The 17,963-nt window shown below is 42.7% G+C and overlaps 1 protein-coding gene and 1 long non-coding RNA gene across 2 annotated transcripts in view; one reads left to right on the forward strand and one right to left on the reverse strand.

Annotated features, from left to right (window-relative positions):
• The window catches only part of LOC118232147 (rho GTPase-activating protein 7-like), an 80,211-nt gene that overhangs the window by 49,547 nt on the left and 12,701 nt on the right, over nt 1-17,963 (reverse strand). The window contains exon 5 of the mRNA XM_035426799.1: nt 4,732-4,765. Within this exon, the coding sequence (XP_035282690.1) occupies nt 4,732-4,765 (34 nt within the window). The remainder of the gene's footprint in view (nt 1-4,731; nt 4,766-17,963) is intronic.
• LOC118232148 overlaps nt 1-17,963 on the forward strand; it is a 74,676-nt gene that overhangs the window by 24,821 nt on the left and 31,892 nt on the right. The window contains exon 3 of the long non-coding RNA XR_004766223.1: nt 8,280-8,407. This is a non-coding gene — a long non-coding RNA (uncharacterized LOC118232148). The remainder of the gene's footprint in view (nt 1-8,279; nt 8,408-17,963) is intronic.

The following is a 17,963-nucleotide window of genomic DNA, read 5'->3' on the forward strand; positions in this document are numbered from 1 at the left end:
GTCCTGGCGGGCTGTGGGGTCTGCTGGTTTTTGTTGTTCCTCGGCACTTATTTGATCGGGTAAAGCAGTCGGTTACACAGTTAGCTCACCTAACCTGGTTACTTGGGTCTGAAATTGGTTGCTGATATTAAGGCAGAAACAAAAACAAAAACAGCAGACACTGTGGCCCTCCAGGACCAGGAATGAAGATCACTGTCATGGCATGTAATTTGGCACAAAAATAAAACACACAAAATGGTGAGAAAATAAGCAGTATTTTTAGCAGTATCCATTAGCATTGCATTTGAGTAAGAGAGCACATAACAGTCTTCTCTCTCCAAACTCGTAATGGTTAGATTAATTAAATTAATCATGTGACCTATTCTTGTTTCCGTTTTTCCGTGCCATTCCGCTTTGATTAAAAAGCACCTCCGACAAAATGATGTGGGAGAAATTCCTCGTGCTAGTACATCACAGCAGGAGAAAGCTATTAGCAAGTGTGTGTAAGCGCGAGAAACTTAAGTCATCGAAGCGATTTTTCACAAGAAGGGAGTGACACACGGGGAGTTCTGGGGAGGAGGAAGTGCAGACGAGACGTGCGAAACTTGCCGTCTGAAAAGAGGCCAGACTGGAACCCCCCTGCTGACGGACTGCAGACGGGACGTGCCAATGGAACGCTCCAAACACTCCGTTCCAAAATCGCCTCGATTTATCACCGGCTCGAACGATAAAAACGGCTTCCTTTTTTTTTTTTTTTACGGCTACTCCCCTGCTCGTTTAAACAGGAATAGGTGTAGCGGTCTCCATCATTCCCTGGTCGCTGATGTAATTTGAAACTGCCAAAACCCCCCCACCCCACCCCACCCCCCCCCACATTTCAGCAATAGATCACAAACTCCGAATCGGTGGAACGCAGCCCACATTGTGTTGTGTGTGTATATATTCCCACTGTGATATTTTTAGAATGGGCAGAAGTTCAGCTGGGAAATTAGCTTGGAATCAGATGCGGTCCCTCTGTCTCTCCCACCACTGCACGCATCCTGGTTCATTAGCAAGGCCGCAAAGGAAGGCCGCATAACGCTACACGTACGCACGAAATCTAAAGCTTATTGTGAGGTCGCTGTCCACACGTGCAAAATACGAGTGCAGCAAGAACGCCAAAATCCATGCTTCTGTCATAGGGAAACATTTCACCATATCGCCTCACGCAGCTAGTGCTAGCTGCGCTGCGAGCTAATCCAATGAGCTGGCACTTTCTGAGGAGTGACTCAGCGTCCTCGGATTATGCGTTAATAAACGGGGCCTTAAATAGACTCCTGCACCTGAGCCCGTCGATCTGCGGCCGAGCTGAACAGAGCTGCTTCACTGAGGGCGGGGGGGGGGGGGGGGGCGGGGCGCGTGGGGGGGGGGGGGGGGGGGGGGGGGCGCGTGGGGGCCCTCTGAAGTTTGGCACGCGGCCGTGCGGAAGCTGGCTCACGCTCGTCTGTCAGGTCACGGCGCTAATATCCCAGAGCGCTTTGCAGTCCGCGGCCGCTTTCATGTCCGCCCCCGAAGCGAGAGGACGCTGGGCGCTCAGGTGCAGGTGAAGGCGACCCCTCCGAAAAAAAAGGGGTCCATTGTTTTCTGGGGCCCGCCCCGAGGAAGCCTGGAGGAATGCTCGCAGGCACGACTGATCACACATCAAAGCACAGAACAGGGAGCGATGGAAAGGAGAGAGAGAGAGAAGGGGGAGAGGGAGGGAGGGAGAGAGAGAGAGAGAAGGGGGAGAGGGATTGAGTGACAAGGTGGGATAGACAGACAGAAGGAAAGAGAGAGAGGGGACAGACGGATGGACAGATGGAGGGAGGGCAGGAGAGAGAAGGGGAGCCGAGAGAGGCAGGGAGACAGACAGACACAAAGAGAGAGAGACTGACAGAGAGGGGGAGTGAGTAAAAAAGGGAGAAGAGGGGGGGAGAGAGAGAGTTCACACAAGGTACCAAATCCACGGCCCCCGCTACTATCTTTTGACTCAGGCATGATTCACACCCCCTGCCCCCCTGTCCTCCCCCCTCCTCCCCCCAGCTCCTCTCCCTCCTCCCCCCAGCATTACCCTGTTCACTCATTACAGAGGAGATCCCCTTTCTAATTGTGCTCCAGTGAAAGACCGCACTGCTGTTGTGTCCTCCTGCCCGGCCGGCCCTGCAATTACCCCCCGAGAGGAAGGGGAAGTGGAAGCAGCAGCCCGTTGAGCCGTTTCAAACCCGCCGATCGCTCACTGATCACGTTCACTCAGCCATTTGTCTGTGCCAGAAGAACACGTGACCTTTCTGAAATGATACCTGACGGATGGCAGGACCTGCTCATTATTGAGATTCATAGAAAAGGGCTCAGGCTCGGTATTTAATATATTTTTAAGGACTGTGGAGGAAGGGATTATGAATATTCAAACTGAAATTTGGCATGAATCAAATGTGTTAGCATTGGATATGTAAATAAGCGGATTTATATAGCGGTGATTTTCAGCGTATTGCTGTGTGGCATTTGTCTCAGATTTCCTTATTTTCTCATCTGACTCATGGGGAGCATATTATTGTACGCCCCAATGGAGATCTGGGCTAGGATGGTGAATCAATCCCAAAGTTTACTGTGTCCAGGACAGACTTGCCCTGCTTACTGGAAAACCCCTCACCTCTCCAAGACTGACCTCCATTACGCTACAAAACCCCAGTGCTCCATGATATTTAACCCTGGATGGCTCCACTCTGCCCCCGACGCCCCATAAAGATTCCCCTTCAGTGACATGTTTTCATTATAGAGTTGAGCCAGCCCTGAACATTTGTCCACCACAATATGAGAAGAATGGAAACTGCTCCTCAGCACATACAGTGTAGTTAAACCAGGCTGCTGATCCAGACCCTGTTCCTGTCCTGTTCTGTTATGACTGGACTACCGTCAGCTCACCGTCTGTGGACTCAGACCGCTTCAGCTTATTCAGAATGCTGGAATTCATAACTAGCGTTCTCAGCGCCCGCACATGTGACCCTGTCTCAGCTCTGCTCGTCCCAGGATGCACTGCTTCTCATCCCGACACGGAGCCCGCAGGGCAGCAGGAGTTCTTTGGTTAGAAACCACTGTCCACCTGGGAATTCCGCCCTAGTGAGGTCACATGGTACTGACACCTGTACAAACTGAACGCACACGTGCAAATACAAAGACACAAGCACATGCACTCACGCATACAAACAGGCACACACACACACACAAATATAAAGATACAAACACATGCACTAGTGCATATTCACGCATACAAACAGGCACACACACACACAAATATAAAGATACAAACACATGCACTAATGCATATTCACACATACAAGCAGACACACACACAAATAAAGCAATCTAGCATTATTTTACACCATTTTGCAATGAGCTGCCTACGTGTTAATTCTAACTGCTCCTACTGCACACAGCAGAGATCATATGAGATATTAACAAATGAACTGGGTTTCACTTCATGAAGAAAAAGGATAACCCTTACACTTACTCTATATTCAAAGTTAAAGGCAAATGTTGCTTGAACACAGGCTGCCGTCACAATAACATTTACAGGAAAATAGGAAAAAGAGGAGAATTGGGAAAAATGTGCCAACTGTGCTTCAAGTGTCCAGGTGTCTGCTGCCTCAGTCTCTAACCAAATCAAATATTTACAGTTAAGCTGTATGGGCCTCTTGCAAATGCTGGCCTAGTGGGTCAGGGAGGGGGGGGGGGATTTTACAGCAGGAAACGGGGGATTCTGACCAGGACTACAGTCTCTTTTTATCTCTCACACGATTGGGGGGTCTGTGAGCAGGCAGGGCATGAGTCGGGATCACGTCCCCCTGTACCTTATCAGCCCAGCCAGTGAAAGCAAATGGACGTCCGCGGACCGAACAGGCAGATCGCTTCTCCACTACCAGAAAACTGTTTACAAACTCGGTGGATCTCCCCTCAGACCCCTGACTGATTATAAACATCGTAACGATGTTAGGGTGTCCTGTCAAGCTGGAATGTATGGGAGTACTCTCAAACGCAGATAGTAGTGTAATGGTAATACCGGTTCTCCTCGTAAATTATGCTATATTGAAGTCATCGAGAAAACGACTAGACGGCTATAAACAATCAGTGGTGAAGACTGACTGTAAGTGCCATTTTAAGCAGAATTAACGATAAGGTTTATGTACCTTGTTAATGATTGAATGCAAAGGTGAGATTTAGTTCTTCTAATGTTTTTTACAGTACCACTTTGGTGGGATTTAATACATTGTGAGAATCATCCAGGAGGTCAAACGGATCTCATCTTATGTGATACATATTCCTTTAGAGATTGACTATGTGAGAAAACTAGAATGACCAAATAGAGGAAACTCGTCCATCTTGAATGCATTCAACAAACATCACTGTGGAAAAATCTCAGCTACTGTAATCGTTATTTAAAATTCAACAAAAGATTTAATGTTCCAAATCATTTTTGAAAGCAGAAGTGACTGCTTCTGTTTTGCTTTTTATTGTTTTTTCCTGTGTTGTTTGTTGCTTCAGTGATTACAAAGTACCATCCCATAACAATAAGCTTTGAAGATTAAGCTTGACAACAGGTGGTTTAAATTTTAAAGGTAGATGAGTGCTGTCTATGGCCAGAAAAGTGACAACAGTGTAATTCACGTGACATCCTATGGTTGGAGTTGAAAACACGGCATTTTTCTTTTCGTATACAAAAAACAAACAAAGACTTACCAGCTCTGTCATTTTCTGAAATAGATGGCATTGTCTGCAAACAAGAAATGAAAACCAGCTGTTATTGGTTCTGTTCATCACAAACAGATATAACAATTACATTCACATTATAAACATCGATGAACCTTATTATTGTGTGCAGTTATACATAATTATTATACACTGTGAACATATCAGAGAAACTGCTAAATAAGTAATCACTGTAATTGTGGCATTTGATGATCAACATGCATTCCTTTTTATTGGAACAAAGGAATCAGCATCAGCAGAAGTCACTGCAGTTTGGCATTATGTTCACCCAAATTCCTTTTTAGAAATCTCGGAAATATGAATGCCATAAAAAGTCAAATTAAACTTGAAATGAAAGCCATTTACTCGAACCCTGAAACATGAAAGGGAATATCTGTATTTCATACAACTTGATGAAGAGAACTAGACCTCATGTTTTGGCACAACGCAGTTGTGCACTTGTTGACCTTAACAACATTTAGCCCACTGAAAAAAAGACACCTCTGCATTCTTCACATTGTTGAACTCTTTAAGTGTCTTTCAGCACTTCCGAGTATGATTAATATATAACACATTACGCAGATTTTCTGTAAAACAATTTATTATTTGAGCCTTTTAAAGGATACCATTTTGGTACATGTAGGAGAGGCCTGGAGGGAAGATTTAAAGTGGCTTTTTAGTTTTAGCAAAAAAAGGGCAAGTATTCATTTGAAAAAGATAAAACCACGACAGGGCAGTTTTTTCTGCAATACCAAATTTTCTGGGTTCACGAAGGCAATCCAATGAACGTTTCCGCATAGCGCAAATCATATAGCTCAAAACATTGCTAAAATGAGAGGATGCATAAATCAGTATCTGTATAAATTTGTTGGGACAGTGAATCATTCTGTGATGTAAACAATAGTTACATTTTAAAATACAGAGAACAGTCGTGGAAAATCTAAATGAGTGGGTGGCATTCTCAGAAGAATGTATTTGCTCTATGCACGGTCGTGGGTTTCATTTGAACTTTGGGTGAGAGGCTGCAGGACCACCTGGTCTCCAGTAGTGAAACGTCAAGCCTCACAAGCATATCAGCTGGTCTTGGAACCAATTCATATTTTAATATTATTGGTGACGTCTTCCTGGCTGTACGCATTATGATTATGAAGTTGGGATCCTGTCAGAATTAACAGTTTGCACAAATGCAGGGTTTTCTTCAAGGTGTTGACCCGATTGGCCATAATACAGACACAGCCCTGCCACGCATATGTGTAAATCCAAACACCTTAGTTCAATAGTGCTGCGCTTTCCCTGTTCTGAAAATAGCAAAATGTCATTTTGAAACGCTATCCACGGACTCGTGCTGCTCTGCTCTGTAGCGGTATGAACCACCGTCGCTTCTGCGTTGTCAAAACAGGGTCTTTACTTTTAACAAGCCGCTATTGTTCGTGAGGATATTGACAAAATCAGCCGCTCAATGGGCGGATCAGGTCTGTTTTCATAGCGTGTCAGCGCCGGAGAAAGAGATTCGGTGACGCAACGTTAAGTCAGCCGGTGTGGAATGCGGAGCCGTTTGACAGCGACACTGTGTTTCAGGATATACATGAGCGCCGCGCTGGCATGCGAGCGCTTTCCTCGCCAAACAAAACTCAGCCGCCGCCAGCGACATGTGACCGATGCCGTGGGAGCTGCTGCGTCGCTGCCTGTTTGCGGAGAAAAACCCCAGCGAGTGAGCAGTAAACAGCCACTTAAAGCCGACCGCTTATTCGCTTACTGTCCCCGGGCCCTGTTTCACAAAGCAGGGTTACTGGGGTAGCTGAATACCTGCACAAAACCCAGGATGTTCCCAAATCTGGAACATAGACTGAAGTAAAAAACGAAAAAGAGCTGTTCCAGGTTTTGCTTGGCACAGTTATCCAGCCAACTTCTTTGTGAATTACCCCCCCTGATGTCAAGGAGTAGCGTAGCTTCTTTCAGCACCTCTGTAAAATGATGTTAGGATGATAATAGTACACACGCGCTCACTAAATAAGGTCCTACATACGCATGCCTACGGTCAGTTGGAGATGTGAAGTGTATGATTTAAGGAAAGAACTGATTGCATGAATATAATTTATTTGCTACTAGCTGAGAAGATAAAAAACTCAGCTGCGAGCTTCCATAATTGGAGGACAAGCCGAATACTTTCAAAAAGAGAAGTAAAATTTGCTTTTATTCAGCAGATTGTTTCACTATTGAATTTTCAAACCTCAGCTCAAACTTAACTATCCATTGCTCATATTTTTTTGTTCTTGTTCCTTTTTTAAATGAAACTACACAGGGCTGATACCTTTACAATAAATAGGAGTGGAGAACTGCATATAGCATGAATACCTTCAAGACCCCCCCCCCCCCCCCCCCCCCCCCCCCCCCCAACCAGAGGTTAATTTTAACTTTTTTTGATGATCATTCTATCATGATTTCTTAACTAAATGCATTTTTAAAATGCTGAATCTGGTCACCCATACAACTCGAATGCGTGCCACTGCGCTTACGGTGATTACAAGATAAGGTGCTGTCTTGGACCCCATCTGTCTGGCTCCCTCATTGCAAAACACCATAGCAGGCTCGTGCATTCCTGTCTGGTTTTATCTTAATTCCAAACCTCTCCACAACAGCTTATTGAGGGTGTTTAGATTGCAGCTCTCTATGAATCAGAATCGCATTTCTAGTATGAAATAATAAATTATGATGGATTAACATCTCTCCCTCTATGACGTTGGTCATTAGAGAGAGAGAGAGAGACTGACTGACTGACTTCTTGGGAAAGGGTATCTTTTCAAGAGAGGCAGTACTGTCTTAATGCACTATTTCATCCATGAGTGTTGGAGCAAAAGGTAAATTAAATTAAATTAAACTCAGAGATTCCTGCTCCTTCGCTGTGTAAACTGCACTGCATTGCTGAAGCAGAAGCTTAACCCAGATAGAGGTGTCTTAAGTGATGTTTAACATGCATCTCCATTCAGGCTGCACTGGCAGGAGAGGGCGGCTCTGCATTAGGCGTTTTGGAGATCTGTTTTTCAAATACAAGCTGACCCGTGGAGCACCTTGGCAACATCGATGACGCGTGGATAATTTCGAGGTTACGAAAACTCTGGAATGCTGAACTTACACAACGCAATTTGAGAAACCACAAACTCCACGGCTGCGGATTCTGTGGGTGTCGGAAGCCTTTGGCTGAATAAAAAAAGTTCTCACTCTTGTTACAAGTGACACTTAGACTGGCCTAGACTCCGTTACAGACTGAAGGATATCTGCAGTTTGTGTGAAAATGTGCTGATGATTTTGAAGTTTATTATAAAGGTTCTCATTTACAGTGCATATGTATGTTGGTCATTTTAATAGAGTAGGATGTTTCCTGAATGCATGGAAATTATTTCCTATAATAATAATAGTGATAATAATAGGTCTTAGCTGGAAAGGCACACTCATTTGGAAGTATGTGGAAGAGGGTTGTTCTGTCACTTATGCAATAAAGCACCACCTTAAAATTGTTATCATCTGTTTCATGTCCACAGGAAGTGATTAAAAGCTTTGGCAGCGATATAGTTGGACAGCATTCTCTTCCTGGCTCCGTTGGATGGGGTTGAGAAAGAAACCTTGGCACTTCCGGAAGACAGAGTGACACATTCCCATAAACACAGAGGTAGGCCTGCATCAACAAGCGTGTACACGTGCAAAACCACCTACACGCGCTTCTTGCTATAACACTTTGCAATGAGACCTGTAATAGAGATGTGCAGGTTCTTACTGATGAAGATTGGCTTTCAGACTGGCATTTAATAATTCGTACTAGTTCAACCCTAGTAAATTCTATTCTTCTATTAAATGAGATGGATCCTTTCACCACATTTTCTCTTTATCTCTCTCTGCGTAGCTGTCCTTTCTCCACATTTGCTTGCAGGCAGTTAAGACGGGAGATAAGCTGAGCATCAAAGACATGTTCATTCTCTCTCTGATTGAGCTCATTGTACCTGAATGTCAAAGTGCAAGTGTCCATCGTTCATTCTAGTAGGCTACTTAGGCTCTTAAATGTGAGATAATGCTGTCAGCGAATGCTGGAACAGGACCTGCTCCAGTAGTCTTTAAATAAATGCCAGTTTAGTTGTTTCCTACGTTTACTTAATGCCTTAAAAATGCGTGCTGAGATCCCTGTATCCTTGTAAATCCTATTTATACAGGTAAATGCATAAATTCGATTCAGTTTTAATGCGCTGAAAACAGCATAAAAATTCAGTGTGCTGTAGCAAGTGTCTTGGATTTCACTTGTTCAAATGTATGCTTTGTGAGTTTTACTGTTTTTTTCCAGGTTAAGGAAAGCCAAGCAGTTTTAGGCAATCAGCCAAGTCAGAAGTGAACACTACTTTAAAGTGTCATTGTTCTTTGGAAATAGTCCTTGTGGCGCTTGATTGGATGGCCTAATGAAAACAGAAGGATGCAGCAGGCTTATGATTTAATGTCTGACACAGGAAACAGCTGACCAGGAATAAACAGGTTAGATAATGGATGGATGGATGGAATTTTAGAAGGGCTTCTGTAATTAAATTTGTTTTAAATTTCACTGACCTTTCCTGGTGAAGAAAAGAAAAACTGGGAGCCCTAAGAAAGCAAAACACATCTGGACACTAATACCTCTCCGTCTTTCTTCATCTTTAATCATGTTTACCTCATTTATCTACTTTTTGGTGGACTGGACACCAGTGACCGGATCAGAAATGTGTCAGACATAAGAACTCTGCAAATACAGCTGACGCCGTGGATCGAAGAACAGGCAAAAACTAGAACTTATTATTAAATGGAAATAATAATCCTGAGACACTTTTCATGGCTGGTTTCATGTATAAAGAAAAGCTTAAACGCTTAAATGAGCTCCAGTGCGAGTTGGGTTTGCGTCAAAACCTGACAAATAAAGCGCTCCTTGCGTCTTAGGCGTGTTTGTTGTTGATTATTCATCTGTACAGGATTCGGCTTGCACTGGATTTCACCCTCACAGGTAGTGTGGTATTGCAGTATGTATCAAAGCATTAAGTTGTGTCATCTAAAGCACCGGGGATTAATGGGCCCATTAGCAAGTGATGGAACCTGCTGTAGACCAAAGCGTTCAGAGCTGCATCAAAGGAACCTTAGGCAGTCGGAACAAAAACACTATTATTTCTGTACAGCATCCTTGTAGGGGGAAAATTGTTGCGCTGAATTATGTTATGCTGGTCTTAATATTCAGGGAAATATGTCGAGTGAAATAAGTGGATAATTTCAAAGCGTTTTCCTTTAATTCCTTGTAGAATTCATAGAGATTAGCCAAAATGCATAATGTTTCTGCAGGCGTGTTTTTTTTCTCTCCAAACAATTCTTAATGCCATGGCAACACTAGCCAATTCACGTCAAAAACTTCTAACATAACTATTTAAGAGATTACACTTACATTTATTTATTTTCATTATCATCAGCAGTTCTTGAATTTAGATAATTGCTTAAATGTCTGTTCTGAGAAAAGCAAACATTTTATGTTTCAGTTACTGCTGTTGCCATGGAGCAGAATTGTTCTCCATGTTTATGAGGCATTTTACCCAACCAAATGGGAAACCATGACCAAAGTCGAGAAATTTTCCCATGGATTAAAATAATAATAGTAATTTGCCAGAAATTTTGTTCTTCATCATTGTTTGTTGTAATTTTCATATTTTTACATAACATTGTTATTGCAAATATATTACGGTCCTTGATTTTATCCAAAACTAACTTGCCAAACTTTGAAAAAGACCTCAAAATTGGTTTTATTTATACATTTATTTTAAAGTCGAAGTATGGTACGAAATGCCCTTCTGTGTCTTGCCACCTTCATATATGTACTACATAAACACCCAAAATGGACACACGTAAGAAATCTCTATGGAAACGCAGGAGCGGTACACTGAGGTTGCCATAGTAACCAAACCATAGTCCCTCCCTGCAGGTAGCCCTGCATAGTTACGGTTGTGTGATCACATGACCATGAGGAGGCTGCTGACAGACTTGCACCCTGCATGTGGGTCAGATTCCCATTACTCAAAGCCATCTTCTGAGAACCAGCCTGGAGCTCCCAGATTTCCAATTATTCACATTAGATCATTTTGCTTCACCGCATTTTATTTATTTATTTAGCATTTTTAGATGTTTTGTAACTTTTTAGTGTTCTTTGTTTGGTCATTATAATTCAAATGATCATCTTACAAGACTGCACTGTAAACATGAATAACTAAACAAAGCAGTCTTATATTTACTTTTTGTCTGGTCTTAATGTTCCTCTCATATCCATTTGTATACAGAAAATGAAAAACAAACCCTTTTCCAGTATATTTGCCTCAATCAGAAAGAATGTACCAGCATTCTAAATATTGATATGCTTACAGCTTACCTTGTCCTGCATCTTTAAACCGTAAATACCACAGTTCTGTCACCTCCCAAAGTCTTTGAGCTTCCCTCCATAAAATGCTAAATAATTAAATAAATACAACCATTGTCCATAATCGAGGAAATATAAATGTAAATATTAGGCACATATTCAGAGCAGAATAACCCCACCGTCTTCCCCAATAAACAGTGTTGGTATGCTATTTACGAGCTCTAATTCTGAAACAGTGTTCAACTGATTGATTTATGACTGTTTGATGACTGAGCAGACAGCTCAAACAGATAGGAAGCAAGTTTGGTTGGAGTATCTTGTGCCTTTATGACTCAAAACTGGCAGTATTTGTTTCTGATATTGTCACGTTAACGATGACCTCACATTTTCTCTACAATGCTAGGGAGTGTGTGGAATTACTGAACGTGGATAGTGTGAGCTGTTGCCTCTGCTGTTTGATAACATGCAGTATATAGAAAGAGTGTGTGCTAACTGGACACTATTTGGTGGAGTGCATTATTTCAAGCATGCATTGCAGTGGTAGTCCTTTCCAATTGGGATTGGTTATTGGAATTAAGCATGGACAAACGCTGCAGGAGAAGTTTTCACAGTGAAAGCAAGGCAGTGTATGTAGCTCCTCATTGGTATTCTGCCATAAAATATATCCCACTGCAAAATGAGGAGAAACCCATACGTTCACTGCTATGATGCACCAGAATTATTAGTTTGCCTCCCGACTGTTTTGCCGATTATTAAAACTCCCATTAGGACGGGATCCAGAGGGGTGCTGAATTTATTACTCTGTAACAAGGCATTAAAATAAAATCTACGTTAAAATAATACGTACATAAAATGCTGAACAGCAAGACGCCCGGTGCTTACGCCCTTAATGAACAGGCAGCGCATTGAGGGTATTTTATGGGCAGTCGTAACCCGCTGTGAGACTCGAGGCCGAGCGTGGCGCCGTACCCAGTTTTCCGCGGGCACAGCTGCAGACACGCCCGAATTCTAGCGGGAATTTTGTGCGGAGGACGATCATGTGACCGGGACTGCAGTTGTCGTGGCTACCGGCTCTTTTTATCGAGGCTGGTTGAAAAGTGCTGTGTAAAAGAGTGGGAAGATTATTTGTGGCAAGCTTCCCATTCCCGTTATATTTATATTTAAATATAAGATTTCTTATAATGTTTAAACTTATTATAGATGTTCCTTTTATATACGCACAATAAAAATATGCATTTGCATGATATTTCATGTTAGAAAATGACTAGCCTAAATACATGATTTATAACATATATAGGCATCACTGAACTTATGAACTTAAAATTGGATGGACGGACGGATGGATGGATGGATGGACAGATGGATGGATGGATATTGATACACTGGGTGGTGCATACGCATGCTTCACAGTACTCAGACCTGCCACAAATGGAAGAAGGCAGAAATATGCGAGGCACAGCTGTGGCCTGTAGTTACGCGAGGCCTCCAGGAATTCCGCAGATTGCTTGCTCACTCATTCCGAGCCGGAATAACAGCAGTTTTCCCTGCTCAGCAGGTCTGGGGCAGGACGCTGTACTCCACTGCCTACAGACTGCTGAGTGTGGATTACTGAAAGGGGAGATGCTACAGCTACATAAGAGACTTCGCCTGTTATTTTGCTATTTGTAATACATACTGTATCATATTATTGTCAAAGACAAGTCAAATGTAAGTTTGATTTTGGCCATTGTTATTTTCTAATTACCTGGTAGAAAGTAAAGTTGCAGTAAAAATGAATTGACTTCCTTAAATATGAGATTTTGTTTTGTGATTTAAGATGAGCTAGAAACGATGAACAATTTCGGAAAAAATAATGACGCAAGTTACCTCAAAAACATCACTAAAATCTCTTCTCAGCCTGAACACTACTGCGTTCCTTACCCCTAATCCTCACTTTCGCCTCACTTTAATACATAAAACTATCGCATCCAAAAAGAGAAAACAACTTTGTTTTATAAAAAAAAACACCAAAAGCCCACTGCTGTACTAACCCTAATGCTAGCCTTAAAAAGTATGGTTCTGTCATCAAGCGGGATGGCGAGAAGGCCGATGTCACCGCTGCCAGATTCGTTCTTGTTATTTTGCGTTTTTTGCTGAGTCTGCAGTCTCTGCTCCTGTAAGCTCTACATGCTGTGCCCTTGGGACGTTCACTATTGCACCCATAACCTTGAATGCACCGTCTTCCAGAGCAGGTTGAACAGAAGTTGACTCGCAACGGGGTTTTTTTCCCCCAAAAGAAACTTCTCTACTTTTTAAAATGACTACATGTTCTTTGTTTAATGCGTACACGTGCATATGGCAAATAGCTACAGCCTAATTATTAAACTGTCGCCTCACAGCAAGATGGTCCTGGGTTTGAATCCTGGCCTGGGCCTTTCCGGAGGAACCATCTTCTGATTTGCATGTTTCTGTTGTCCCCCCATTTACAAGGATGCTACATTTTTCAGTTATCTGTCTGCACATGTAGGCCTACATATTTTTTGAGCCATAGGCCATCAGCACTAACATCAAACAAAAAAGAATAACTAGACAAATGGCCAGATTATTCTGGTGATGGCCATTGTTAGAAATATAAATGAATCCTTCCTGGCGCAATTTGAGAGGAAAAAGAATAAAACAAAGATCTTTATCCTCCACAAAATACATTGGATTGGGATGTTTGTCCAGTTAAATTCCTATTGTTTCCAAACCGGAATGTTCCAGGGAATGACAGAAGCCTTATCACGCAAACACCACAGACCCGGCTTTAATGTAAAATTGCAAAAAAAACAACTTATCATAAGATAAGTAAGGACAATCAGATGGGGAGAAAAAGCAAATGTCTCTGAATTCCATCAGTCAGTGAGCACATTCGCTGGCGATGTCAGATTCAGACGGGAGATGGAAGCCCCAGATTTATGAAGCACTGTCACGAAAAGCAGTCTTAAACTATAAAAGGAAAGGAAGGGCGTTTGTTCGATGGGGCCCTTTTTTTGTCGTATTTTAGTTTCCTTTCCTGCGAACTGAAGGGGAATTAATTTGTCATCCAGACAGATGCATTCACATTTTGGGAAAGACATCAGTGCAGTGTGCTCTCGCCTGAAAACTGGGGAAAAGCCGCTCGTCACGGCTGAAAAGCCCCCATCCCATCTTCCCGAATTTGGCGCCTGTCCCTTTTCCATCTCTCGCACGCGGAATCCCTTTTCCTTCAGAGTTCCGGAAGTTATTCCAGCCGGAGCCGCTCGGGACACAGCGACACGCGGCAGTGGGAATGGCGGGGAATGGCGGGAACGGTTCTAAATCGATGGCGGACGGAAGGTAGACGATGACCGACTTTGCCGCCGCTGCCGACGTTCGCTGTCCCGGGAAACTACGACACGCTCGACAAGGGGCGGTAATCACAGTGGGTGATCTCCCCCTCCCCCCCACCTCCATGTTTACCTGCCATGGCGTGAGGAATTTGGGGGTGGGGTGGGGTGGAGGAACGCACTCACACACTCAGCAGTGAGGCTCCACTGGCTCTGGCACACTGATAACAACGAGGGCCATTTTATCATGTCAGCGATACGAAGCCTTTGACCAGCATTTACGCTGGATGATCTTTGTTGAGATCATCCAGCTACTGATGATCTGCGACTGCTTTATTATTTATGCCAATGAACCTTTCCTCACTAGTCTTTGGAAAAATATAGTCTCAACACATTAATATGGGATAATGTTTAAAGCAATGGCATCATACTCCCAACAGAACAATTATACAGATTATAAGATCGGAAGCAAAGCCCAGACATTCATAATACTGTAATGCTTGTCTAATTATACCTAAATCTCAATGGATGCATTTTTACTTCTTCCCATACATGAATGTTCACTCGCACAAAAGAAAGAAAAGAAAGTCTTGGAAATATTCCCTATTCGCTCAGTTTCATTTTCTTTTTCGTTTTGAAAAGGCGCCTGCCCTGCAGTCCACCGTGCACTGACCCTGAGCGTCTTGAGATTGTCCGGGGACACTGCCCACATTCCACCGGCGGCCTCCAGGATGATAAGGCCTTATATCTGTGCTAGATTGCGGGATTCTGGAGAGATTATTCCCCTTCCATTTCTTGTAATGCAGCACATTTTTTTCAGTAGGTGCACATATTTTGTTGGAAATCACCTCGACACTGCAATGCTTATGATAGCGAGGGCAGGTTGATAACACTGAAACATAACTGATCCAGCGGCCATTTTCCTGTCTGAAAAAAAAGCACCTCAAGACCTCATCTACACTGTTAAAATGGCATATACACCTGGCCACAGGATCATAAGCAAATGCAGAAGAATAAATGTTCCCTTCCACCTCATTTCTTCAACAAAATGTCCACCAAAACCCAACACCTTGTATCTGTGTATCTTTAATACATGTAGGCTGTGGAAACTAATTTCCTGTGACTGTGATCAGGATGTAAGATCAACTCGTAATGGTTGAGAGATCAGTAGAATTAGTGTCCTGAAGATATCAATACATCGTATGGTGGAGGAAGTTTGGAAGCACAAAAACGTATCTGAAATGGTTCATTTCTGTCTCTCTCCAGTTCTTTAAAAACTGCACAGCCACAGTAGCTACATAAAGCTCTACTGTACCACACAATTAAGGCCTTCATTCGCCATACAGAGAAAGACATTGAGACATTAAGCTGAAAAGAGATTGGCGACATTATATAAGATGGGCGAAAGCTATTAAAATCGCCATCACAACAATTTCCTGCCATCTCAAATTCCAGTGGAGCTGTCAAATGACACTCTTTAGTCAGATAAAATGCATTTGAAAGATGATGGTTTTAGCATCGTTCTTGAATATGAAATGAAGATCATGTCAGGCCGAGTATGATGCATGACGCTCTTTTGCAAACTGCAGTCGTATGCCTCCAAAAAAGCAGTTTATATTGCAGGCTTTCTCATTATGGTTCAGTAGGCTAGGTGAATCAAGACAATAAAATACCAATAACATGTCACTTAGGCATTGCGTTTTGATATAGGAGCATCATTCTAATGTTCAAGCATATATCCAATCCTATAATTTGTAAATCTGCTCTGGGTTGCAAACCACAAATCCCCAATATCTGTTCAGTTCAACAAGAAATTCTATCTTTCTGAGTTAAAGACCAAAGAGTTTTTCGAGGGGGAATTAATCATGCTCTTCTTCTGGATCTTTAAAGTGTCGGTTCTTTCTGGGTACATGCAGTGTATTTACACCGGATGATCTTTGTTTCTGTGACTACTTTATTAGTTATGTCAATGAACCCTTCCTTAGTACTCCTCAAAATAGTTTCAACACATTATTATTTGATAATATTTAAAGCTACGGCATTATAATCCCCAGCAATTATAGAGCACTTATACAGATTATTTTCTGAAGGTCGGAAGCAAAGTTCATTATGCTGTAGTGCTTGTCTAATTATACCAACATCTGAATGGATGCATTTTAGTTCTTCCCATACATGAATGTTCACTTGCATAAACGAACATAGAAAGTCTTAAAAATATTACAATGCATGTGCTGTGGTCTTCAAAATACAAATAAACAAACAGTGAAGTTCAATGTTGTGCAGCAACCATATAATGTGTTTATGAAATAACAAAATTAAAAGGTTTCCTTATCTCTCTTTCGCAATGCCACTCGACTAAATGTAACAGAGCTTAGCGCTAATACATTTCCATCAGAATAATTAACAAGCTGTGATTATAGGCTGGAGGTACTCTTAACAGAATACGTAAGAAAACATTTGTGGGCAAATTTTGAAAGAGCGCACACGTCTTGTGGGAGCAGGGCGAAGGCCCTTTGGTTTGCGGAAAAAATTCCCGAATGATCCGTCGGAACCGCATCGTCTGGTCCGCGGATTTACAATCGGAGCTGAAGATCCGATCTTTTCAGGCGCAGTCCTGCAGTACTGCAACGTCGAGCCAGTGCAACTGGAAAGTTATGGAGCTGGCTGATCGGAAAAACCTTAGCAGACCGTAAGAGTACAGCACGCCGTTCCAGATGACAGTAATTTTTGACTTGAGTGGATTCCACGTAAATTAATTGCTAATGTTATACAAGGCATAAAATAGCTTTATTAAACATAGGGATTGTGGTCAGTGGAAATAAAGAGTGATGTTTTTGGCAGAATACACAGCAACTCTGTGCGTGCAGGACAGTTACCACTTACATTCACTTTTTTTCTACCTATTCCTGCTGTGTTTTTGGGTATTTCAGCTAGCGTCCGCCATGAACTCCAGGAGAGGGGCAGCGCTGAGCACCATTATTGTTCCACCCTAGCCTAAGAAAGGTCCCAGGTGGTGGGACAGCCTGAAGTCAAGCATGAAGTGGCTGCTATGTGGGCCTGGTCACAGGATCAGCCCCCCAACTCCCTTTCCCCCCCAAAAAATTTTTTCTGAGCCCAGCATGTGCCACGGTTCTTTTAAAATACAACAGGCTCAGCATCGGCTGCCATTTAGTCACTCTGTTATTCTGTTCTATTCTGTCTTATATCACGTCCAGTCATCTGTTAGGACGGCCAGAAGGGAAAACTGGCACCCCAAAAAAATTCCAGCTCAAAGCCTCCACAGGTAATTTACAGGGGGAAAAAACTTTGGCTGAGGAAGATCTTTACTTTTTTTTACATTTGTATTTCTGTATTTACTTGCCGCTGTATAAGCCATGGTTACAGCTGGGTATGTTCTGTAGTTTTTCAGGTTCATTACCTTTCTTTAGTTTTAGCAACAACAGTGCCTCATCAGCAACTTTAATCAGCAGTCTAGTTAAAGCTCAGTTCACTTA

The sequence above is a fragment of the Anguilla anguilla genome, chromosome 7 (assembly GCF_013347855.1).
Source record: "Anguilla anguilla isolate fAngAng1 chromosome 7, fAngAng1.pri, whole genome shotgun sequence".
NCBI lineage: Eukaryota > Metazoa > Chordata > Actinopteri > Anguilliformes > Anguillidae > Anguilla > Anguilla anguilla.